The sequence below is a fragment of the Musca autumnalis genome, unplaced genomic scaffold (genome assembly GCF_047663935.1).
Source record: "Musca autumnalis isolate F117 unplaced genomic scaffold, ASM4766393v1 scaffold_5, whole genome shotgun sequence".
In the NCBI taxonomy this organism is placed as follows: domain Eukaryota; kingdom Metazoa; phylum Arthropoda; class Insecta; order Diptera; family Muscidae; genus Musca; species Musca autumnalis.
The window spans coordinates 91581780-91605967 of record NW_027412088.1 but is presented as its reverse complement, the minus strand read 5'-3'; the positions used below and the strand labels follow the sequence as shown (position 1 = coordinate 91605967).

At 36.1% G+C, this 24188-nt stretch overlaps 1 protein-coding gene and 1 long non-coding RNA gene across 3 annotated transcripts; both read right to left on the bottom strand.

Annotated features, from left to right (window-relative positions):
* Positions 1-2201: 2201 nt before the first annotated feature.
* Positions 2202-2647, bottom strand: LOC141404969 (uncharacterized). Its single transcript, XR_012413117.1, has 3 exons — positions 2585-2647; positions 2433-2536; positions 2202-2375 (listed from the first exon to the last, which is right to left on the bottom strand). It is a non-coding gene; the product is annotated as an uncharacterized lncRNA (long non-coding RNA).
* A 6714-nt stretch (positions 2648-9361) lies between these two features.
* Positions 9362-15948, bottom strand: Lnpk (zinc-ribbon metal-binding protein lunapark). 2 transcript variants are annotated; one of them, XM_073991409.1, is made up of 8 exons: positions 15812-15918; positions 15669-15715; positions 14420-14453; positions 14128-14357; positions 12603-12793; positions 12179-12541; positions 10238-10414; positions 9362-10157 (listed from the first exon to the last, which is right to left on the bottom strand). In XM_073991409.1, the coding sequence occupies exons 3-8, from the start codon at positions 14444-14446 to the stop codon at positions 9889-9891; spliced, it is 1257 nt and encodes a 418-aa protein (XP_073847510.1). In that variant the 5' UTR covers positions 14447-14453; positions 15669-15715; positions 15812-15918; the 3' UTR covers positions 9362-9888. The 2 variants fall into 2 exon arrangements, with proteins under 2 accessions (XP_073847510.1, XP_073847509.1); XM_073991408.1 differs by lacking the exon at positions 15669-15715 and having other exon boundaries at positions 15812-15948.
* Positions 15949-24188: the final 8240 nt, after the last annotated feature.

The following is a 24188-nucleotide window of genomic DNA, read 5'->3' as shown; positions in this document are numbered from 1 at the left end:
GTGGATATTCACAACATTCATTTAAAATCGTTTCGGTCAGGTGGGGTAAGACGTGTATGGCGTGGTAAAGCTGGAAGAAAATATTGGATTGTAGAACATACGGGAGCTAAGTATTATTAATTAATAAACTAATTTATTTTGTAAAAATTGGTCTGTTCCAGAAAGCAAGAATCTTCTAATTTTTACTATTTATTTCGATAACATAAAGGAAAAAATGTTATCGTAGTAAAAAATAGTAGCTTCTTGCAGTTTCTGGAACAGAGCAAATAATATATTTTATAATTAAATAAAAATTTGACACACGACAACATAAAGGAAAATGTCTTTAGTTGGGTCATCGATGACCAGTAGCAAGACAGGGTCGCTGAAGCAGTCGTCGACGAAATACGGGGATTTTAGTCATCAAGATCGTCGTCGACGACAACTTCGCTTACCCTGTCACCCAAGTTGTCGTGCATGAATACTGGGACACTTGTGTGAAAATGTCGTCAACGATCCCAAAGGGCTGTCGGCAAAGAGTCCTCAACGAATTGAAAGTGTCGTGCACGAGTCATCAATGTTGTCTTGAAGACACTTTCTACTGGGTAGATTCTTGCAGTTCTGGAACAGACCATATATGAGAATGTGTGTGTGAATTTTATGGATTGAGGAAAATCGATGACCAGTAGCAAGACAGGGTCGGTGAAGCAGTCGTCGACGAAATACGGGGATTTTAGTCATCAAGATCGTCGTCGACGACAACTTCGCTTACCCTGTCACCCAAGTTGTCGTGCATGAATACTGGGACACTTGTGTGAAAATGTCGTCAACGATCCCAAAGGGCTGTCGGCAAAGAGTCCTCAACGAATTGAAAGTGTCGTGCACGAGTCATCAATGTTGTATTGAAGACACTTTCTACTGGGTAGATTCTTGCAGTTCTGGAACAGACCATATATGAGAATGTGTGTGTGAATTTTATGGATTGAGGAAAATCGAAAATAGCTTTGATTTTCGAAATGAAATCCCCAGTTTATTTTCAAATTGTCAAAAAGCAATTCTGGAAAAAAGAACATGTGTTTGTGGAGAAATAAAAAAAATTTAAGTTCATAAATTTTTAGAGAAAATTTTAAGATTTCGATTGCAGATTGAAGGCTGATTGAATGCTTTGCTACACACTTATCAAGCACACACGTACGTAAGGGGTTCATCGGCTGGACAAGCCAATTTGATAGTGTGTGGGCCCCTTTACGCAGAGAAAACCATAAAGATTTACGAAGACGTGCATGGTTGGAAGGTATAGAAGTCAATTTGGCCCGTCAATTTTAGAGCGTAGAACTTTTATAATCTGACATTCGACTAAAGATCGTATTAATTATGCACAGACTTCGCTTAAAAAGCTGATTATAGTGACTATTAGACAGCATCGGCGGTCTGTTGAATAATGACTATGTTGGACCAAATTGTAGCTACAACGGTAATTTTAGGACCATTTTACAAAAAATATTTTTCAAATTTTATGGTATCTGACATTTATAACTTTGACGTACCTTGTTATATCCTCCACCATAATATGGAGGGTATAATTAAATTTGTCATTCCGTTTCCATCGGAGACCCTATAAAGTATATCGTCACCTGAAATGCCCAAAGACGTAACCCTCAACGTAACCCTTTGTGGGTTACGTCTTTGGGCATTTCAGGTGACGATATATCGCTCATTTACTCAAAGAGTGACATAAATCAAAAAATGAGTTTTTTGAGTTAGCAATTTCTATTTTTTCTACGACTTCCACTTTATCTTGTGCCAAATTTTCATGCTGAAATCTCTAAAATTCGACGAGTTACAGCTCATTTACTACGAGTTGCCAATAATTCAAAACAAAAGTTTTTCGAGGTTATGAAGCACTAAAACACTTCAAATCATGATTGATTTAGCACTGCTATCTAGCTAGCTGTCTGCAAAATATGGACCAAGTAGTGATCTTTGTTTTTGTGTAATAATCTTTTTAAGTTGGGAAGTCAAATTTCAATCGCCAACTTAAAACGCGTTTTTCTCGAAACTGGGGCCTAATTATGTGAGTCGATATCGAGTTTTTTCGAACCGAGTACCCAAAGTTGGTATGATAACATTCGGTATCGAGTAAAATTATCGAGTTATCGATCAGTTTTCTGCGAGACATTTCTCGTTGCTACATTACCAATCGTAAACAAGCAAAAGGAAAGAAAATGCAAGAAAAGTAATGTGCAAATTGAATCTTGCTTTCGTTTATGCAAAATACAGATAAATTAGTTAATAAATGTGAAGATTTCTGAACAAAGTAAGAATAATAATAAGTCGTGCGCCGCACCGCCATATTTGGAACATATAGCCAAAATTGTATATTCATGATCGCAAATCTATAGTCATGTAAATAAAATTTGATGAAAATAACATTTTCTATAAACAAAACTTACTATCATAGAGTTAAGGCTGTGATAGCCTTTTCTGTTAAAGAACATATGCTCATTTTCCGTTGGTTTTTGTAGGCCAAAATGGGTTCCGTCAACACATCCAATTACTAATATAATTTTGTTATTGCATGATATATTAAATATTATATACGAACCTCCAGGAATTCCATATTTGGTATAAAATGATTCCTTACATAGAGTAGATTGCTCTGGAGAAAATCTTATATGTTGTGGGCATAGTTTTCGCTCCATTTCATTTACAACATGTTTAACAATTTTTGATGTAACACTCTGACACAGACCTAAAATTAAATCATTCCCTATAGTATATTGGAAACCGCCACTTCCCAAAAGGGACAACGTTGCTGCCAACTGCAAAATTGGGGGGACAGATTTTGAACTTTGGCACGAAAATTCCAAACAAGAAAGTACATAACGGAAAGCCTCTTTTGTCAGCCTGAATATCTGTAGAAATCTGCGAAGAAATATAATATACATTTTAAATTGATCAATTTATGATTTATACTTTAAAACACATACGCAGCTTCCGGTAAAGATAAATTCGTGTGAACGAATTTGTTTACGAATTAAATTAATGTTGTCATCTTCTTCGTCAGAAGAAGATAACAAGAATAACACAGATGGATCCATTTTATTATTTTATGTTCATTTCTTATAAAAATTGCGCCAACCAAGAATGTTTCTAATAATTCTGCCAAAACAACCGTACGTTTATTAAGGTAGATGCATTATCAATATGTCACAACAATTTAAAAAAGGATTTCCAAACATTAATAATGTTCTTCTTTTCTTACCACAACTTTATTCCGAAATTATTATTCAAAGTATTTTTCAAAAAATTTCACAAAAATTTACATTTTTTCATTCATAATAATGCTTTTTTCGTTTTTGTTTTAAAATAAATACTTTTTCGGCATCTACCTATAATTATGTTCCTTAAAGAAAATTTAGGCTTTCACAGTTCGATTACCGGTTTTCACAGTTCGATTACCGGTTACTATCGAAAAAATCGATAACAATGCTTAAACGTTTTCGATCGAGACTTATAATGCCGTTTCTTTATCGTGTCGAAAACAAATTCACGAGTAATTTCTCGATCGAATCGACTCACATAATTAGGCCCCTGGATTTTTTGAGATGTGTAAATGAGCGATATATTCCTGATCAGTAGTACGATTCTCTAACCCATTTTTGAGTTACCGACAAAAATCGATAAAATAAAAATGCTTATAATTTCGGTAATTAACGACCAATTAAAAGTAGTTGTAAACTTCTACCGATAGCAACCGTGCTGTCAACTTTTGTTTGAACTCTTCATTCATAATTTTGAGTTTAATGTTACCGATTTTTGTCGGAAACTCAAAAAATTAGTTGAAATCAAGATACAGCTCGCAATTTTTAATATAGAGCTTTGTAATTTTGTATATAAGTTTCTATTACTCCTAGGATGTTCGGTATTGCAAATGGGCTATATCAGTCCACGTGTTGATATAGCCCCCATAGAACGGTACCACCCGATTTTCGTTATGTTGGATGTTTTAATTTCATTATCACACCGAAGTGGCTGAAATATGGTACATAGTCTTCGTTGGGGGTGTACAACTTTTCCCCAGAATTTTATCGGTATAGGGCCACGCCTTCATATCGACACCTCCAAATAATAGTATGCTAAGTCTAAAAAGTGAGTTTTGCAGGAGAAGCTCTCAAAGTGTGGAAATTTTTTGAACTTCAGTACTACGCTAAGTCAATATTTGTTTATAACTTCTGTTCGGATTGACCGATCATTACCAAAATTTGACAGAATTTAAGTTAAAGGACGTTCGACACCTCCAAATAATAGTTCGCTAATTCTGAACTGTGAGTTTTGCAGGACAAGCTCCAAAAGTTTGGAAATTTCTTTGACCTTCAGTACTATGATAAGTAAATATTTGTTTATAACTTCTGTTCGGATTGTCCGATTATTACCAAAATTTGACAGAATTTAAGTTAAAGGACGTTAAATATAAAAATGTAAAGAGCTTGAAAACATGTTAAGTCGACTTAGCATACTATTGTTTGGAGGCGTCGATATAGCCCCCATAGAACGGTACCTCCCACCTCCACGTTTTGATACAAAGTGGCTGAAATTTGGTATTTAGGGGTCGATCTTCGATAACAATTATCGTTGAGTGGCGTTGCCAGTTGTCAAAATTGATCCACGTATGGCAACTCTCAACTGAAGTTGCGAATCTCAGTTGACGAAGCGGCTGTTTTTCAGCAACCACAAATTTTCAGTTGCAGTGAACATTTTCGAAGAAACAAGAAGTAAAATAGAAGGAAAAATAAACATTTTATTAACAGTTATTGATTCTTTGCATCATTAATTAATTTTGTGTATCAATATGGTGAAAATAACGACAAAGCAGCAGTTTTATTATTAATATTAATAAAAAAATATTAATTGATAAACTGAGTGAAAATCCAAACTTAGCCCGAGGAATTCGGGAGTTTTGGTGAGACCAAAGCCACAGCGGATGAAGCGTGAGGTCCATTTCGGACAGTTTAAACAGCCATGAACCTCCAACACGAACGTATGAAGAGCAGAGCTCTGATTTGCTCGTTTTTACTCGCGAGTGAAAAGTACTCGCGAGTGGGAGTACTCGAAGAGTGGGAGTAAAAAGTCCGATTTGCTCGTTTTTACTCGCGAGTGAAAAGTACCAGCGAGTGGGAGTACTCGAAGAGTGCGAGTTTTAAAAGAAGTTTACTCTCCACTCTTTTGTTTTATTTGAGAGCACTCGCGAGTACTCGGGGCTTAAAAATAAGAGTGGAAGTGAAAATACACGGAATAGAGTACGAGTTCACTCGAAGAGTAAAATCGAGTAAAAAGGAATTGATAAATTTTTGGAAATATTTTTGTATAGTGTTGGTGGTAAGTTAATGGGGGGGCAAGTTGAGGGGGGGCAAGTTGAGGGCGGGTAAGTTGAGGGGGGGCAAGTTGAGGGGGTTAAGTTGAGGGCGGGGAAGTTAAGGGGGGGTTAAGTTGAGGGCAACTTCCCCGCCCTCAACTTATCCCCCCTCAACTTGCCCCCCCCCCCTCAACTTCCCCGCCCTCAACTTGCCCCCCCTCAACTTCCCCGCCCTCAACTTGCCCTCCCTCAACTTGCCCCCCCATTAACTTACCACCAACACTATACAAAAATATTTCCAAAAATTTATCAATTCCTTTTTACTCGATTTTATTCTTCGAGTAAACTCGTATTCTACTTCGAGCATTTTCACTCCCACTCGTTTTTTCTTGCAAAACTCGTACTCTTCATGTACTCGTACTCGCAAACACTTTTCACTCGCGAGTAAAAACGAGGAAGTCTGAAATATGCTTCGCGAGTGACGAGTAAAAATAGAGTATACTCGTTTTATTTTTTCTACTCGCGCGAGTACTCCCGCTCGAACTCGCTCGAATTTCACTCGCGAGTAGAATTCGAGCGAGTATTTCGGAGCTCTGATGAAGAGTGGCAGAGTCTGTATTCACTTTAAAGCAAAGTTGAAGAAGAAAATGCCTCAAAATACAATAAACTTCATCGACACTGGTGGTGGTCCATCACAATCATAGCGATCATGAATACTCACGTAGGGAGCTTCTCACGAGTGAGTTGCAGCTCACTTCTCACGTCTCGACCTATCACAAATGACAAGGGAGGAGCGAAAAAAGTGAAGAGGGTTTCACAAGTTTGAAAATTGAAAATAGTGCCGCATTTTGTGAACCCTTGAAAATATAATTTGCGTTGCCATATCGTTATTTTATTTACAAATAATTTTGCAATAACTAATTTCGTAATTTTTTTATAAAACATTAATTTATTTTAAATTAAATTAATATTTCTAAAACGAAAAATAATTTTTATCAACAATCCACTTTAAAAATACTTGGTAATTGATAAAAATATTAAATGTTTGATATGTGGCAACATCTGTAACAGCTGTTTTTGTTTTGTTTTGACAGATACATACATATGTACGTAAAAATTGTTTATTTACGCCCGAAGAATTTCCGCAATTTGCAAAAAAGTGAACAAAAACCGTTTAAAGGTCATTAAATGGCAAAAAGAAATGAAAATGTTTAATATTGCATTTTGAATGATGTGCGAAACGACAAACGCTGAGGAATACAAAGAAAACCAAGCAAAATTTTGTGGAAGTCGTTCCATGCGATGCCAATATCTCACTGGATCTTTTGTATTAGTTCAAATTAAGTTGTGAAAGATCCCATTTTCAGCATATGGAAGGAATTTCAAGAATTGTAAATAAATACAATACGTGAAACATCCGATCTCTTCTCCAGCAATAGGATCAATCATATGAATGCTAAGTACAATTCGTGAAATTCGGATCCTATTCAACATTTGAACCAATTTCATGGATTTTAAATACAATTTCTCAATTTTCAAGAAGGTTAACCCTGCAAAAGGCTATATAATATAAACATGCTCTTTTCTATAAATTTAATCCTTCCTATTGTGGCTTGTTCGTGGAATATGCCATGCCAAGGTGGTTGTTAAGATACCATTCCACTGGGTTATTGAAGATGCCATCCAAAATGATTTGGATCTTTTAGGGGTCACAGTCTTGACAAAAGAATGGGCGAAGGTGGTAAAAAGGTGACATATAACTTGCACTCATGCTTGAATAGAATCTTTGGCATCGAATATTTTGCTGGGAACCTTAGCGAAGTACCTAAAAAAAAATTTTTAGAAAGGTGTTGCTCCTGATATGTTCCTCTTCCATTCCTGTTTTCATCATATGATTCTGAACCGCTTCCCATATCTGAAAAATTTTGGCCAACTTCAACTTCACCTCCAAATTACGCCAAACTCGATTGAGGTCTTCCTTGCTTCATTGATACACGGATAAACATGTATAGTTGCCAAAAGAATTTCTAATTGTTTTTTATTTGTTACCTTTAACGTAAAACACAAATAAATACAATTGATAATCATTGCAAAAGATTCGTTTCTTGTCGATTTTTTCTATAAAAAATGTCCATAGTTACATTTTTTTGTTCAACTCACCTTGATTTCTGTGGTGAGAGAAAATTGCCTCACATTCTCACTTTTTTGACATTTATGATAGCTACTTTTCTCACGAACGTGAGTTTTGTTCTCCCTTATGCTGTTTATAATAAGGGAGGAGGCGAGAGTGAGAAAACTCACGGTGAGATGATGTTCATGATTGGGCTGAATAAGTGAATTTATCGCCTTTGGAGCGGACAGCAGCAAATCTTTTGCAAATGAATTTGGTGACAAATACAGTAGGTTCAGTTTAAGTACAAATGACGAACATCCTCCATCTATATAGCCAACTACACCAGGGATTTTCGTTTTTGAATAAAAATGGTTTTTATTTTGCCTTTTTTCCTCCTCTGTCAACTTCGAAACGATCTAATTTTGGCACAATTTGTCCTTTATCAAGTGGACAACTTCCTTCCATACTTTCGACAATGTAGATTGAGCCATGCAATTGTTGAAATCATTGCCATGGGACTTTTGGAAACTTCCCTCCTCCAAGAATCCCAACGCTGCGCACACTTTTAAAAGTGGGGGTATTGCTGTTGATCTGTAACTTACTTTGAAGTCATCCTTTAACGTTTCCACAACGTAAACTGCGGCATCCTTTGGCAATCGAAAATATTTAAGGCGTATTTTGAAATAATTTACTGATTATACAGATCTTTCCACATGATCATCAGCTTACAGTGCAGATGGCAATTCCAATGGATTCGACTTGTGCCTCAAATTTCTTCTAATAGATGCAATGTCCTGTACATTTTCTTCATCATCAAAAAATAATTCCACCGAACTTATCATTTTTTGGGGCAGCAAATAAAACTTGACGATCCGAAGATTCAATGGGCAGGTTATATTCCAATCTTGGGTTGTTTTCCAAATTTGCTCGAAAACTCAGCCAAAATATTAAAATATTGTCCAGAATACACAAAAGAGTTATCCAAAGCGCAATTACTTTTAAAATGTTTTTTGTTTTTTTTTTTTGAGAATAGAGGTCACAAGTTTGAAAAAACACTGATCGATAACATGTTTATCGACCACCCAGTTGAGTTGACATTAATGGTACAACATTTCGTCTCAGTCGCGCAGACAACTGACAACGCAACTCAAGTTTAGTGGCAATACAAGATAGACCCATTAGTCTTATTCGGGGCTACAAAACGTTCACCCAGAAATTTATTGGTATCGGTCCACGTTTTGATGTACATCGTAAATTGTGCTGAACCCCTGCCATTCTGCTTTTCCATGGTCGGGTAGGCTAAGCGAAATTACGGGTTGCCAGGTTACATCATTTATCAACCAGGTGAACCATGTCTGATGTCGGGCGAGCTGTGGCAATCTCCTCTTATCCTCATAGGAGTGCCGTCGTTCAATATGCAAAATGTAGAGCTATTAGTTTACTCCAAATCGTTTATAATTCGTTTATATAGCGGAACGTGCTGATTTTTCTACGTTTTAGTGCATTATCAATGCTCTGTTGTATTTCTACCTAACATACCACTGTATGCGTTGGTGGCACACAACGGCATAACTAAAAAATCACGGTGACGCCTTTATTTTGTAATTTTGTTGTTCCTTTCTTTTTTGTTTATTTTTCTGTTTGTTTATTTGCGTGAAGTAATAATATTTACATGCATATTATAAAAATATTATCACGTTTTTATTTCTCCTACTGACATTTGATCTTTTGTCATATTTCTAAATATGAATTATTTATTACAGCGGGTGGGATGGATTTAATCGCTAACATTTCAATACAACAGAATATATTTAATCCCATTTGAATTTGATTAGCATTCACTTTAAAATATGTGTGAAATAAAAAGTCTATATACTTGAATCCCTGATAGAGAGACTTGTAAATGACCCAGCTTTAATGTTTTAAAATTTTGTTTATTCTAAAATTAATTTAAGTATAATTTACAATTTTGTTTTTTTTTATTAGACAATTTTATGGAATGAATATTTTTAATATTCATTACCATCTAACTAAAAAAAGATTATTAAACATTGCTTTACTTAATTTCATAGGTAATAATAATTCTAATCAAATGTTACAAAATTGTTTGGGATTGGGGGTTTCTTTATGCAAATGTATAATAAATTAGTATTCTTATGGTTATCTAAAGAAAGGACTTATTAAAAGCATAAAAGCAATGCATTAGAAATGCTTAAAATCATAATTTAAAAAATTATAAATATTAAAAAATAAAATAAAATTAAGAATTATATAAAAAAGATTTTTAATAGAAATGCATAAAAAAATGAAAAAAGTATATATAAAAAAAGTAATTGCTAAGTAACAAAATGCATGTGAAAAAGAAAGAGGGATAATAAATTCAACTTTAATTGGCTGGTATTTAAGGATTGCCTAAATCACCTATCATTCTTTGATTGTTTTATTCTACAGGACTCATGGTTTCATCATCTATGGCCGAGTCAGACTTTTCCAAGTTTTCAGACTTTAAAAAATCTTCTTTGGGTGCTTCATCTTGTTTTGTTTGTTGCTCTTCTGATGCTGTATTTGCTGCTGTTGTCGAGGGTTTGTTTGCAGATTTTGGTTGGCTAACTTCGTCCTCGGACGATGAAGAAGTATCTACATTACGTGCAGTCATCGATGTTAATGGTGTTGTAAATTGTGTTGCCGATATGGGGGATACGTCATCATCTGGAAAAATCCAACAAATCACAAGAGTGTTAGAGAATTTTATTAAATTATGTATTTAAAAAATTGGTTTTCGAATTTACCTGAATCATCATTTTCATCCGATGAAGAATGAGAAGCATTGTCAGCACCAGCAGCAGGTGCATTTGCATTAAGCGTCAAACGTGGTGCTACTGGTCTTGCCTTTCTGGCCGGGTTCAAAACATTACAGAATGCGCATCTAAATGTAGTGTACTCAAAGTCTTCCTTTAGAGCCATACCTAAAAAATATTAGAATTGCAATTAGTCCAACGATTTTTAAAAGAAATTAAAATTTATTTCATGACAAAAATGTAAAAGGAAGATATGACCTCAATCACCTCACTACTCCGAAAGACCCGAAACGTATTTTAACAGATACTTTTTTGGTCACGACAAAGAAGAAGAATATTGCGGCAGATACCACTTCCTTCAGTCGATTCGGTACCAACCACAGCCATGAGGCTCAAAGCGTGAGGTTACTAATATTTCTATAGCCACCATCACTGTGACCGAAGTCTGGGAAATAGGCAGGTTGAACCCGCTACTGAATCCTAGCTAGTATATCATCAAAGTTCCAAAGATACCGTCTGATGCGAGGGGAGTTCAATGTTCACCATAAGCTTTGACACTCCGCCCTAGGTATTGACCTGAGGGGTTCAGCGCTGGCCGAGCAGATTGGTAGCTCCGGGTTTTGCACGGTAAAGGAATACGCTCCTACGAGGATAAGAGAAGATTGCCACAACTCCGTTGTTTCCCTTGACTCAGACCATTTTCTGAATCATGGAAAAGCTGACTGACAAGGATTCCGAAAATTTTTCAGTCACCACTACAGAGTGCTGTCCATTCCTCAAATCCTCGGGTAGCTGAATTTTCCGGGACATCATCACAGCTGCAAGAGTTCGCTACATACCCGCTGGTCGATTTTTTATACAATCGGAGAGTGATAAGGCGAAGAGGAACGCGGTATAAGAGCCCTCCCAGCCCCGGGGGTACGACCACAATTTACGATGTGGGATGTTGCAGACGTCATCCGAAACGCGAAATGGCCCAAAGCGTTTGGACCACACGAAATCTCAATGGAAATGCTTAATCAACTGGAAAAATCCGGGGTTGAGTATTTAACAAGTGTCCTCAATATATCGTTAACCACCCATACTAGAAGCTTAGAAAGTTAGCAGGGTGCTAGCGCTAGCGAAGCATGGCTAGGATGTCAGCAGAGGCAAATGGTACAGGCCGTTTTCCTTCTCGTCGCTAATAGCATAGATTCCAGGGGCACTACTTCTTTTCATGATGAGAAGAAGTTTCCCAGTAGCTCAAAATCAGCATGGATTCCGGAAAATGCATAGTACCACAAGAGCATTACACGCCATATCCACACACGCCATATCCACACTGAGCCAGAGAAGTCCATGCGACCGACAACTGCATTCAGAACCTGGACGGCTTTTTTTACCGGTACACCAACGCCGCCGTGAGCCTCTGTCTTCCCCCACCCAGACACGTCAAGAGAGATCTTCATAATCTGGAGAGAGAAAGAGGTCAAATTTTTAAGCGGGAACCTCTAGATCAAAGAGCCTATTAGACAAGCATGAATTGCATCAATATTGATGCAGTTGCGCAGGCAGTATAAAGGTACAATGTGAATGCCGTACTCGGAGACCATCCCCCATCGCAACAAAAAAAAAAAAACGCCAGCTGCCAAGGGAAACACCAGTTAAGAACCAGACGAATTGATGGAACGATACCCAACACTTGTCCTGTATGTGGATTGGAACCGCACCAAATAAATAATAGAGGTACAAGTTTTTTTCTTTTGCATTGGTTTGAATTTCCGAAGTGTACAGGAAATAAAAGCTTTCGCCGCAAAGATGTACAGCAGAACTGTTTCTGCAATAACCACGTGAAACTGAAAGTCTTTCTACAAACAAAAAATTCTATGCTCTCGCAGCATTCTAATTTTCAAAGAAATTGAATTAGAAAAGTATTTTCTTCCTTTAACTTACCATTATGAGCAAAGCATTCCTTGCAAATCATAGCAAAACGATCACCTGGTCCATCGCCAATTAAAACATCGACAATTTTCTCAAATACCCCCTTTTCATTTTGATTTACGACAGGGAAAGGGGTGCGACGACGTACCAATTGGCCACTTTGATTAGCTACACTGCCATACTGGGGTGATAAAGCCGTGCTGACATTTGTCGTGCGTGGACTATTGTTGCTAAGTGTAGATGTATTAGCATTTCCTATTGGTGTTTTTTGAGCAGATGAGGTCAATGCTAATTGTGTTGTTTTCATTGCGGTTACGGGTAGGGAGCGATTCAATGATGGATTTACCTTTGCAGGTGTGCGTAAATTTGAAGTGGCTGGAAAATAGACAATTGATAAGTAGTAACAGATTATTTAGTACCATAAGGTAGTACTTACCCGTGTAAGTTGACCGGCTGGGTTTGTCGGCAAAACGAGCCAACAAATTGACTGCTACTTTGTAAGTCTCCTTATCCATAACTTTTTCGAGAATTTTTTTCTTTTCAGCCCTGAGGGCTGTTAATTGTTTCGAGTTTTTGTTCAATTTCCTCTGGTAATACCAGGTGAATAAGTGACGCAGGAGTATGATGCTGTAAGCAAAAAAAAGGAAATACAATTTAAGGAAATTTAAATAAACATTAAAGGAAAATAGCAATTGAACATTTCAAAATCAAAGTGCATCTATTGACATAATAAATTCAAACTGATTATATCGTCTAAAATATGCAGTGAAGATCGAGCTAAAAGGGGATGGTGACCGAAATGTGTGCACCCAGTGCATATAGCAAATTAAAAACAAGTAAGAACAGACTATAGTCGGACGGGGCCGACCATGTGATACCCTATACCACTATCCCTGTGCACTAGCTTTCCGGGCTAGCTGTTATAAGATGTGCATTAGAAATTTAACCAATTTTCACACAAAAGTTTTGATCAATTTAATCCGCTAAATATTATCCGATCATACCGTTGGCTTGCACGCTACTTCTTCATCTCAAACCAAAACTACGTTTAAAATTTCGCGCCGATCGGACTATTATTGCGACCTACAGAGCGGCTACAAAATCGAGCAAAAATTTTGTTTTTGGTCCATTTCATCCCTTTAACATTTCACGATCATCGCCAAAAACTAATCAGTTCTATTCTGGTCCAAACCCGACCTCCATACTAAATTTCGTGACAATCGGTCCATAATTGCGGCCTATAGCTTGATTACAATTTTTAATGGACGGACAGACGGACGGACGGACGGACGGACGGACACACATCGCTAAATCGCTTTATCTCGTCGAGATATGAAGTTTGGTATACCACATGAGGGGTCTACGACGAATATTTCGCGGCGTTACATGAATTTTTGGGAAAACAAACTTATTATACCCTTTTCCACATTGTGGTATAGGGTATAACTACAATCACGTTCGTTATTATTGAAAAAAGCTTGAAACAATAATGTCACACTATAATATATGTTGTAGGTTTGGCAACAGGTATGTATTCTTGTTCGGCCCTTTGTCACACAACAAGCCAAATCCCACACATTCCTGTTCGACAATCTGTCCTGAATTTAAACCTACAGTTGAAGCCAACAAAAAGTCTGGTTTTAGTTTTAAATCTACACTGGGCGCACATTGATCGGCAATAATATCCCCCTCACGATGTGCATCATCATTACTCATCATAGTTTAATGTAAGCCTTCGTTAAACAATCTCTTTTTCGTTTTGCTATATAGTGACATACCATAGCGTTGTTGTTGTCACCGCTACGCTATGAATAAACCATCCAGTCCAGTGCAATGACTCAAACCAATCGTAGCAGCCAGCACCTTCCCTTTCTCTAAGACCTGATCATATTAAATGTCTTTAACACGAAAAAAAAACTACCTTGCAACTAGTATCCAAACGGGATACAGCATTTACTTACATGATAGGAAACAGCAACAATGGAATGGAGTAAATAATGCGATCTCTCCATGTTGGTGGAAAATAAATAAAATAGAATGCAGCAAAGGCAATAATGTATATGCCTATGGAGATCGCTAGAAAATTACCAACAATTCGTTTCTTTTTCTCCTGTGTATTGTATGTAAAATCTTCCAACTCATCTATTTTTTCTTGCAATTGTTCGAGGACCTCTTGCGTCGATTTTTCTTTCTGCAAAAATATGTAAATATTTAGTAAGAATGTGTCTAGTTTTTCAATAAAGAACAACTTACCCGAAATTTTGCTAGTATTATCCCCATCTTTGATCTATCATAAACAGGCAGAGAAATTAAAAGATAAATGTTAAGTCTTTTCGTAGGCAAAGAAAAAACACAACAATAAACAACAGAATGCCAACAAGCGTCACATCACATTAGTAACGGCGTTAATTTAATAAGCCGCATTGGCTTTGTTTATTTCAAGGGAGAAAGAGAATCTGACAAAAGAGACTATGGGGTATGTTTAGTATAGAAGATGCAGAGAAAAATTTCGTGGATACATGGGAGTTATTTTCTTATTTTAAACATGCAGTTCAAAATGTTATGTAAGTTGGTCAGTTTTTAAGGTCCAAGCATTACTTCTATTCCCTTTATTCATAATTACAACGATTAAAAATACATGTAGAGAGCATACTATGAAGTATGTTCAGTTATGGTGAGAGAGCAAAAATGTAAAGTCTTAACCCATTGCTGTTTATTTGTCGTAGGCACTAGAGCGAGTTTTAATGAAATAACTTCATGAAATTTGGGCTTCTTAGTCCCAGTCCACACTAGAGTGAAATTCATTAGCCCCCTGACACACGGCGAAATAAATTTCATGAAATTATGCGATCTTAGGTCGAGTTCCATAGTAGAGTAGTTATATTAAATTGTAGTGAGTAATTCGATTTAAGGACCCTATAAAATGGGAAAGTTTTTAGTGCAAGTTTCGGTGTGTGGCATAAGACTTAAAAAATTTCATGAAAGTAGGCGTTCTTAGATCGAATTCCCCACTACAGCAATTTCATGATTTTACTATGTAACTCGATCTAGAAACGCCTATTTTCATTAAATTTTTTAATGAAATTCACGGTAGTGTGGACAGGGACTTAAATTAAGTTACCCTGTACAACAATTTCATGATTTCATGTGATTTTCAATGAAATCACGCTAGTATGGACGGGACTAAATGTATTTCATCGTGTGGAGAGGGTTACTAAAAATCAGTTGGATCGCACTATAATGCACTTGGCACACACGAAACACAATGGGTTAAAACATTAGAACTTGAACTTGAATTTTTTCACTAATGACCATTAAACTTCAACGGACAATTGTAACCGTCAACAATGCTTTAACAGACATTTATAAAATGTACAATATTTTGAACTAAAAACACAATTAATGAAAATATCGTGAAATTAATATATTTTAAGGTTCACATCAACACCAAAAAAGTCCAACACCAAAATGCAAATTCCACAGAAAAAATATGATAACTCACTGTGTACAAGCAATTTACATATCACCTTTTTAGTTTCTATAATTGAACTATTGCAATAATATTTAATGAATAAGAAAAAATGCAGAGAATTTGCATTTGTTTATGCAAATTATACAATTTTTTTTCTTTTATTTCTGCCTCACCTTGTCAAACACTTGACCCGTTCAGTGCGTTTGATGACGATATTTTTGGAAATATTTTTAGCTCTTGACTTATTTAAGAATACCAACAACAACAAACATAACTTTTGTTTTTCGTGGGCAACGTAAAACAATAATAAACAATAACTAAATTGGCAACAAGAAATGTCAAAGTAGTTTCGGCGTTTGTTATAAAAAACGTGGCTATGAGTTTTGTGACATTGCAAAATTGAAGGGTATGTTCAGTGCTCTAGTTAACGAAATCGTTGAAGTATCATGGCAACGCTTCAAATTCTTGAGAATAAGTCCTCTTTAGTGCCGAGTTTCTTGCTCTCCGTTTTGCCATCATTCCCTTTTTTGTAAGTCCCGGTCCACACTAGAGTGATTTCATTGAAACAATTGCATGAAATTATGCGTCACTAGATCGACTTCCATAGTAGAGTAAAATCATAAATTTGCTGTAGTGGGGAATTCGATTTAAGAACGCCTAATTTCATGAAATTTTTTAATGAAATTCACGCTAGTGCGGATCGGGACTAGGCACGGCATGGTAGAACAATAAAAGGTAACAGCAATACCCAGCTGACTGAACTGGGCTGTAATGTTAGTGTCAAATTCCATCCGACATTTTATATATTTATTTCTATGTTAAGCGGCCCATACACTATCAAATTTTGATGTCAATATTTGTAGTAGTATGTGTACATTTTTCAAAATATGAAAATGTGTGTGTGTATTTTATGGATTGAGAAAAATCAAAATAGTTTTGATTTTCAAAATGAAACCTATTCAATCCGATGAATATTGTTTATTTTCAAAATTGTCAATAAGACATTTTGAAAAAAGAAAACATTGTGTTTGGAAAGAAATAAAAAAAATAAATTCGTTCGTTTTTTAGAGGAAAATTTTAAGATTTCGGTTGCAGATTGAATACTTTGCTACACACTTATCAAGCACACACATACAGAAGGAGTTCATCGGATGGACAAGCCAATTTGATAGTGTATGGCCCGCTTTAGATGTATATTAGGAATATATACTTTTTGAAGAACAAATTTATTCATCAGAAAAAAAAACTATTTCCCATAAAGACTTCTTCATATCATTGACATGTAACCTCCTCCAGTAGTGCGATTCTCTAACTCATTTTTTTGAGCTCCCAACAATTGTCGGTAAAATTAAATCGCTTATAATTTGTATAATTACCGATGTTTTTCGGTAAAACAAGGCTTATAGAGGCGGTACAATATTTGTTAATATGTGTGCTTAAAACACATCCAACGTTTGAGTCATGGTAGAACAAGAAAAGGTAACAGCAATACCCAGATGACTGAACTGGGCTGTAATGTTAGCGTCAAATTCCATACGACATTCTATATATTTATTTCTATGTTCGATGTATATTAGGGATTTATTTTTTGAAGAAAACATTTATTCATCAGAAAAAAACTATTTCCCATAAAGACTTCTTCATATCATTGACATGTTACCTCCTCCAAGTCCGAACGACGTGCCACACACTAAAACACCGCTTATAGGGGCGGTACAATATTTGTTAATATGTGTGGTATTTTGTCAAACTTGAAAAGAATAAAGCCCTAATAAGCGTGCTCTATTTTGTTTTCAAAAACAAAAGAATTCTACTTTCTGCGAGAAATTATGCATTTAGTGGAATGATATGGAAACATTCAAATTGAAAATCTAACGAGTTTTCATTAGTAAGTCTGTCTGGTTACTTTCCCAGCAAGAATTGTCCAGCAAGAACTTTCTCAGAGAGTAAGGGGTTTTTATTCTCTTTTGCTAGAAAATTGTAAAAAGTAAACAGACACCTTCCCAGCAAAAACCAGCAAGCAATCAGCTGACTTGCCAAAACAGAACAATTTGTCCGCCAACAAAGGAAGCAAACACGTTGTATTTTATTAAAAAAAAAAGAAAATTAAACAAAAAAGTATTTTTCCACTTTACAAATTTGTTCTCCATAAAACAATACAATTAGACTATGTTATTTCCACAATAAACTTGTTTTTAATGTTCACAAACATAAATCAACAAAAAACTAAAAACTGATTGATTGTTTTAAGGAAGAAGAAGAGCTTGCAAGTGCTTGCTAGAAGAAATTTGTCCAGCAAGAATTTGCAAGCTCTCAGTGAAAGAACTGTCAAAATGTCTCTCTCGAATCGCTCTCTTTTGCTGGTTTTTTGTGTTAACAGACGACTTCCAGCAACAATTGGTACAAATTGTTGCAAATTTTAGGGTAACCAGACACAGCTAGTGTTGGGCAATCTCGTTCGTTGAGCGGATCGATCTTTTTCATTCCGTTCACCAAAAAGATCCGGATCTTTCACTTCGTTCTTTGGTCCTTTTTCGTTCAATAAAACATTTCAGTCTATCATTTTTTTGTGAATATCTTTAGTTATCTGCATCAATATTCAATAGTCGTTTTATCAGTCTTAAAAATAAGCCAAAATATTTCTTTCCATTCAATATAGAAAAACTAATTTTTATTTAAATATAATTTCAATATATTTTTAATTTATACCTATATATTAAAAAACACTACATTCGACACGCAATGATGTTAACCATGGTAGAATAATAAAAGGTAGTCGCATCTGTCAAATTTGGATAAATACAACACTGTTTGTCTGTACGGGAGCGTGTCAAATGCGGCATGACATTTCATAATAAAAACAAAGTTGTTTATTATTTTTTTGTATTTGTAAAACAAGAAATATTGGATAATTAAACTAATGCTCTGACTGGTAAGGCGCCCTTATGAAAAAAACACTTTTGAACATCCTAGTCTCAACAATTCCTCTCTTATAGATGCGGTGGAACAACGATTTTTTTGAACTTTTACCGAAATAAAACAGAATCTGCAGGTATTTACCAAAACTGAGTTTATTTTTAGAAGTCATTGATGGCGGACCACTAAATCCTCTGCCGCACTGTTCACCACTTGGACGGCTGGTATAACGTTCCAACCATGGTACAATAATTCTTAGGTAGGCCACAGCTAACAGCTGATTACAATTTTTTTTTTTGTTATGGCTTAATCTGTCAAAACCTTGTTGACATGCAGAGTTGATATTTATTATTGATCAAAAAATTCAACTCTGTTTTGTTTTCATTTCAACATTTCGCTCTTCTTCTTCTTTGTTTACTCATCTGTTATCATTCATCAAAACAATTTTGACGTTTTAAGCCATAGCGACAGGGTTGTACTTTTTTGGCGATTCTCATACCTGGCCTACCTATGAATTATTGTACCATGGTTTCAACTAAACATATCGGTCGATGGTGTACTGATTTCTACCACTAACTACGCCAAATATTGGGTATAACCTATTTGCGATAAGATCAGACGTAGGAACGAGATCCTCAAGTTGCTGGCCGGCAGCACTTGTGCTGCTGACAAAAAAATTGTTGACCTCTCAAAAAGCAATAGACCGGTTTGTGGTTAGTTATGCGGAGCTAGCGTGTTATGCAAATGTTTGCGCTGCGCAGTGGAAGAATATTCAAACCTGGCAGAATGCAGCCTCTGCAACTCATGTCACCGGCGGACCATCTTCATGATGAGGCACAGATTTTACCGGTCCGTCAACACACCAAATGTTGCTGATGCAGTACCTGCTTGGGAGTTACCGCCTTGAGCAACCCTGCCACGATCCCCACCCAGTCATGTCACGGGAGATATCTTTATGATGCTTGAATGCTTGAATAGCACTCAAGCTGATGCAGTTGTACAGACAACACAAAGTTACAGTTTGAATGTCGTACTTGGAAACCACATTCATCGCCGCAGAAGAACCTCAGCTATCAAGGCACACACGAGAGGTTGCATTTCAGGTTGCAGAATTGAGGACACGGAGGAACCAGAATCAGATAACCGAATAAAATATACGAACATATTTGCTTTGCAACAAAAACAACAACAAAATTATCAATACATATTGACAATGGGCCTGCGCCAACACCTCCACTAGCAACAATTGCATGTGGTCAATATTGCAACAATCGCAGCTGAAGCAAAAACATTCACGACCATTACCACCAGACTAGGTAGACCTGCTGTTAAATAATTTAGACGTTTTTTTACAATTACGACACCATTAGTTTTGTGTTATATAGATATAAAGATATATGTAGTTCTTTTTAGTTACTTTTTATTAATAAAGAGATCTTAAAAATAACAAATGATATTTCACTTTTTTAAATTTGTTAGATACGGTTTAGTCACACAATATTGAAACAAAGCTTAACCGCTTTGTATAAGTGCTCCATGACGTCGTCCAAAGCTTGGGTTTCTACTCCGAAAATCTCGTTGACAAGAACAGACCAGCTGCAAAGGGCTTGCATTCCTTACTGATTTTACCAAATTTTTTGTGTTTTCTAGTCCTTTGTTGTTTGGCCCGTCAAATAACGCAGCCGGAATACGAAGAACAGATCGATGTTTGTCTCAATCATTGAAGGTTCGTTGGGTAAACAACATAATCATCAGCAACGAGGGATATCTTCATATTTGGGATGGATTTCTTCAAATGTGCATTAATATGTTGTTCCACCAACAGCGGGAACAGTGAAGGGTACATCAATAGAAGGCTTTTCAATATTTATTTGTCTTTTGCACTTTTTGACGACCGAGAAAATCTAATTTGTAAACAACAATTTTTCATTTCAATTTAAAAAATCAAATCAAAATTAAAAAACTGACATTTGCACTTACATACATACAAACTTATGTATACATGTAAACACACACACATATGCATGGAAGCATTCTGTGTCAAATTCAGAGTGACAATGAATGTACTTCAAATTCAAAAATTGAAAAAAATTTAAATCAGATGTTAGCATGGAACTACCTTTATTCTTATACCATGGATGTTAACAAGAAAAAAACGAAATATTTTCATCGTAAGGAGCTAAGGATAGAGCTAAAATTAACACACGTTTAAATAAAAAATAGAAAATAAAAGCGCTTTAAGAACGAGAACAGTAAAAAGGACGAGATAATCAAAAAAGAACGAGCGGAGCCAACTGAACGAGATGATTCAGCTCAAAATTTAAACGTACGATGTAAAAGAACGACACAACTCTGCAACCATATGCATTTGTTTTTCTTGCTTGCTTGTATGTGTGCAAAGCTAATGGTGATGTCTTGGCCATTAGCGATCTAAATGAACGATATAAAACGAACGAACTGGATACGGATCCGTTCGTTCTTTTCACGGAGTCGTTCCTGTGAGTCGGTTCGTTCATGAACGACACAACTCTATGACATAGCCCATCCAATGCAATTGTTGCAGTTCGATACGTTATACTATGTGTGTTCGTTTTCTCAAAATTTGTACGAATTGTTACTGATTGTTGTTCGTTTACTCTACAGTACAATGCAAAAGACCTTAAGGCCTGCGTACATAAGCTGCCTTGCCTGCTTACCTTGCTTACTTCTGATAAAAGAATAAAAAAGAAAAGGGCAACCCAGTTCGAAATTTCCTCGGCCTTCTTTAGTCCCAATTTACATTAGGCGAGTTTACTTGCGGCAATTGTCAGTTTGTGGGTGAGAGAGGGTGTTGAGAGGCAAAGGGTTACCATATACCTCACCTCTCTCTCCATCAAACTGACAATTGCCGCAAGTAAACTCGCCTAATGTAAATAGGAACAATACAAAACGAAACATAACCCACGCTGGCGGAGTTTGCTGTTTAGTTTCGTTTTGTTTACATTCGCGAGTGCGAACAAAACGATTAGCGAAAAGTACTCAACTCCACAAGAGCAGATAAAAAACTAAACCCATGTGAATAATTATAGGGTTGTTATGCAATCACATGTGTGTGTGTGTCTGTGTGTGTCATTGTCCATAACGCACGGCAAACGTTTGCCAAAAAATCTTTTTGTTTCGGTGGTGAATGAAACAACTCGGCAAAGCAAAGCAATCGTACGGTTTTCATCTTTTTACATTGAAAAGTTTGTGGTTTTGTTTTGGTTGTGAGAATGAAACGATTCAGAGAAGCTGAAAAGTTTGTGGCTTTGTGTGATTGGTACGGGAATCGTTTTGTTTGTTTCCGTTCATTGATTGTTGGACCCCCACTCTAGAGCATGAATATACTTCTTGTTATGCCTGGGTGTGTCGGTAGCCAGCAGATAGTGATTGTGATGGCTCTCACGGTAACACCCGAGCAAGTACTGCAAGGAAATCATCTCATTGTGTTGCTGTACTGGAAGAATCTTTGCCTGCCCTCCCCTGTTGCTCTTCTCAGGGCGGCATTTTGACAAATTTGAATATTATCCCACTGCGTATCGGTGTCCGGTGGTACAGCTCGTGTTTTATAGATCGGATCTCTTTCATACATCTCTCTAATATACACCAAACGAAACAGGTTTCAAAACCCAAAATCTATTTCCTTTTTATTTTATAACAATTTGCGGAACAACTCTAGTTTAGTAAAAACTCTCCAGAGGTAGATATTGTTGCGCTGATCATGGGAATGTATAATTTTCTTGGGGGACGGGTCCAGTTACCCGGTTATTGGACCCGAAAGTCCGGGTACAATACCCGGGTTAGACCCGGTTCTTCTGAACCGATTGCTACAAAATGGTTATCATTGGAAAACTTATGGAAATACCTATCCAAAAAGTGGTCATATGGTGTTATTTTCAGGTGGTCAGGTGATATAACCCATAAACAAATTTTTGGACCCGGATTTTTTCATAAAACCTTCAAAAAGTCGAAAATGGGTCCATTGTGGCTGCCAGCTTAATGTGTGTCGGATTATAGCTCGCACTTTAACCTTAACTCGGTTATGATACCCATTTTGTAGCAATCGGTTCAGTAGGGCCGGGCCTAACCCGGACTTTCGGGTCCAATAACCGGGTAACCGGGTCCGTCCCCCAAGAAAATTATACATTTCCGTGATCAGCGCAACAATATCTACCTCCGGAAAAAATTTCAGAAAAATCGGAGAGTTTTTACTAAACAGTTGAGTACATGTATTGATTGTCAAAAACCCAAAACTTTCCTGTGTGATGTAGGCGTCCAGACAACTGCAAAAACAATTGTAAAATTATGAATGAAAATCATCGATTTCTTTTATTTTCCGTTCAAATATTTTGTTTTTCTTCATATTCTTTTGTTTTCAACACATTTCAATTATTATCTCACACATTTTTACAAAACATGTCAAAAATTTGTTAAACCTACTGTCTGTGAAAAAATGATGGACAGCTAGGAGACAAACGACAAATATATAGCATTTCCAAATTAAATGAAACCTTTTCCAAATTGAATGAAACTTTTTCCAAATTGAAAGAAACCTTTTCCAAATTGAATGAAACCTTTTCCAAATTAAATAAAGCTTTTTCCAAATTAAATGAAACCTTTTCCAAATCAAATGAAACCTTTTCCAAATTGAATGAAACCTTTTTTATTGAAAGGAAAAAGCCAGAATATTTTGAAAAGAGAAAGAAATAAAAAATTATATGGGTTTACAACAATTTTTTACTTAAATTCTAATCATAAGTAATGACATAAAAGTGCAACTCGCTGCATGTTTTGCTTCCTTGAACTTAAACATTTTATAATTTTTGGGCATCAATTAATGTTATAGCGAAATGATGCTAAAGAGACAATTAAGGTTTAAAAATAATAATGAAAATAATAATAACAGGGGCTAATTGTATTACCTAATGAGTGGATCACGATTTGCTGCTTGTGGAATTTTCAATGGACATACTCATTAGTCTTATGTCAGACTATGAAAATTTTCATGTACGTGAAAATGAGTTTATAGGCAAGAGGTGTGAAGGGGGTGAAACTCTGTACACAAGGTTCTGTAATCTGAAATTATTCTTTGTGTTTAAATTCGTAAATCTCAAACCAATGTAAAGCAAGGGAAATATCAAAATTTTCATTTGATTTCATATACGTGTGTGGATGTCAATGAAACTTTTGAAGAAAATGAAAAAGAGTTTTCAATGAAAATTTTCATAGTCTGGCATAAGACTTACATAATTGGAGCAGTCGTGTTTATTGAATGGTCTGTTCCAGTACTGCCAGAATCTACTAATTTTTACTATTTTTTCCGATAACATAAAGGAAAAAATGTTATCGTAGTAAAAAATAGTAGCTTCTTGCAGGTTCTGGAACAGAGCATAGCTCTGTTCCTTTACGTGCAAGAATCTTCAAGTTTTGCCACTTTTTACTCGAAAAGCGTTCCTTTACTTTTGACACAATGCAATTCATATGGGAGCAGTTTACAACTTTTACTACTTTTGCCGGTTTTACCATTTTCAAAAGTAAAGGAACAGACCACATATCTGTTGGTTGATATGCTCAATCACGTCAACGATATTACGATCTATTGTTTGATCTGGTACA

Bases quoted from the DNA above. Each gene is read 5' to 3' on its own strand.
- Lnpk (XM_073991408.1), bottom strand. From the start codon at position 14,446: ATGGGGATAATACTAGCAAAATTTCGG. The intron at 12,794-14,127 runs GTAAGTAAATGC...TTTTGCTTACAG, and splicing joins TTGTTGCTGTTTCCTATCAT to CATCATACTCCTGCGTCACT. The intron at 10,158-10,237 runs GTAAATTCGAAA...GGATTTTTCCAG, and splicing joins GGATGAAAATGATGATTCAG to ATGATGACGTATCCCCCATA.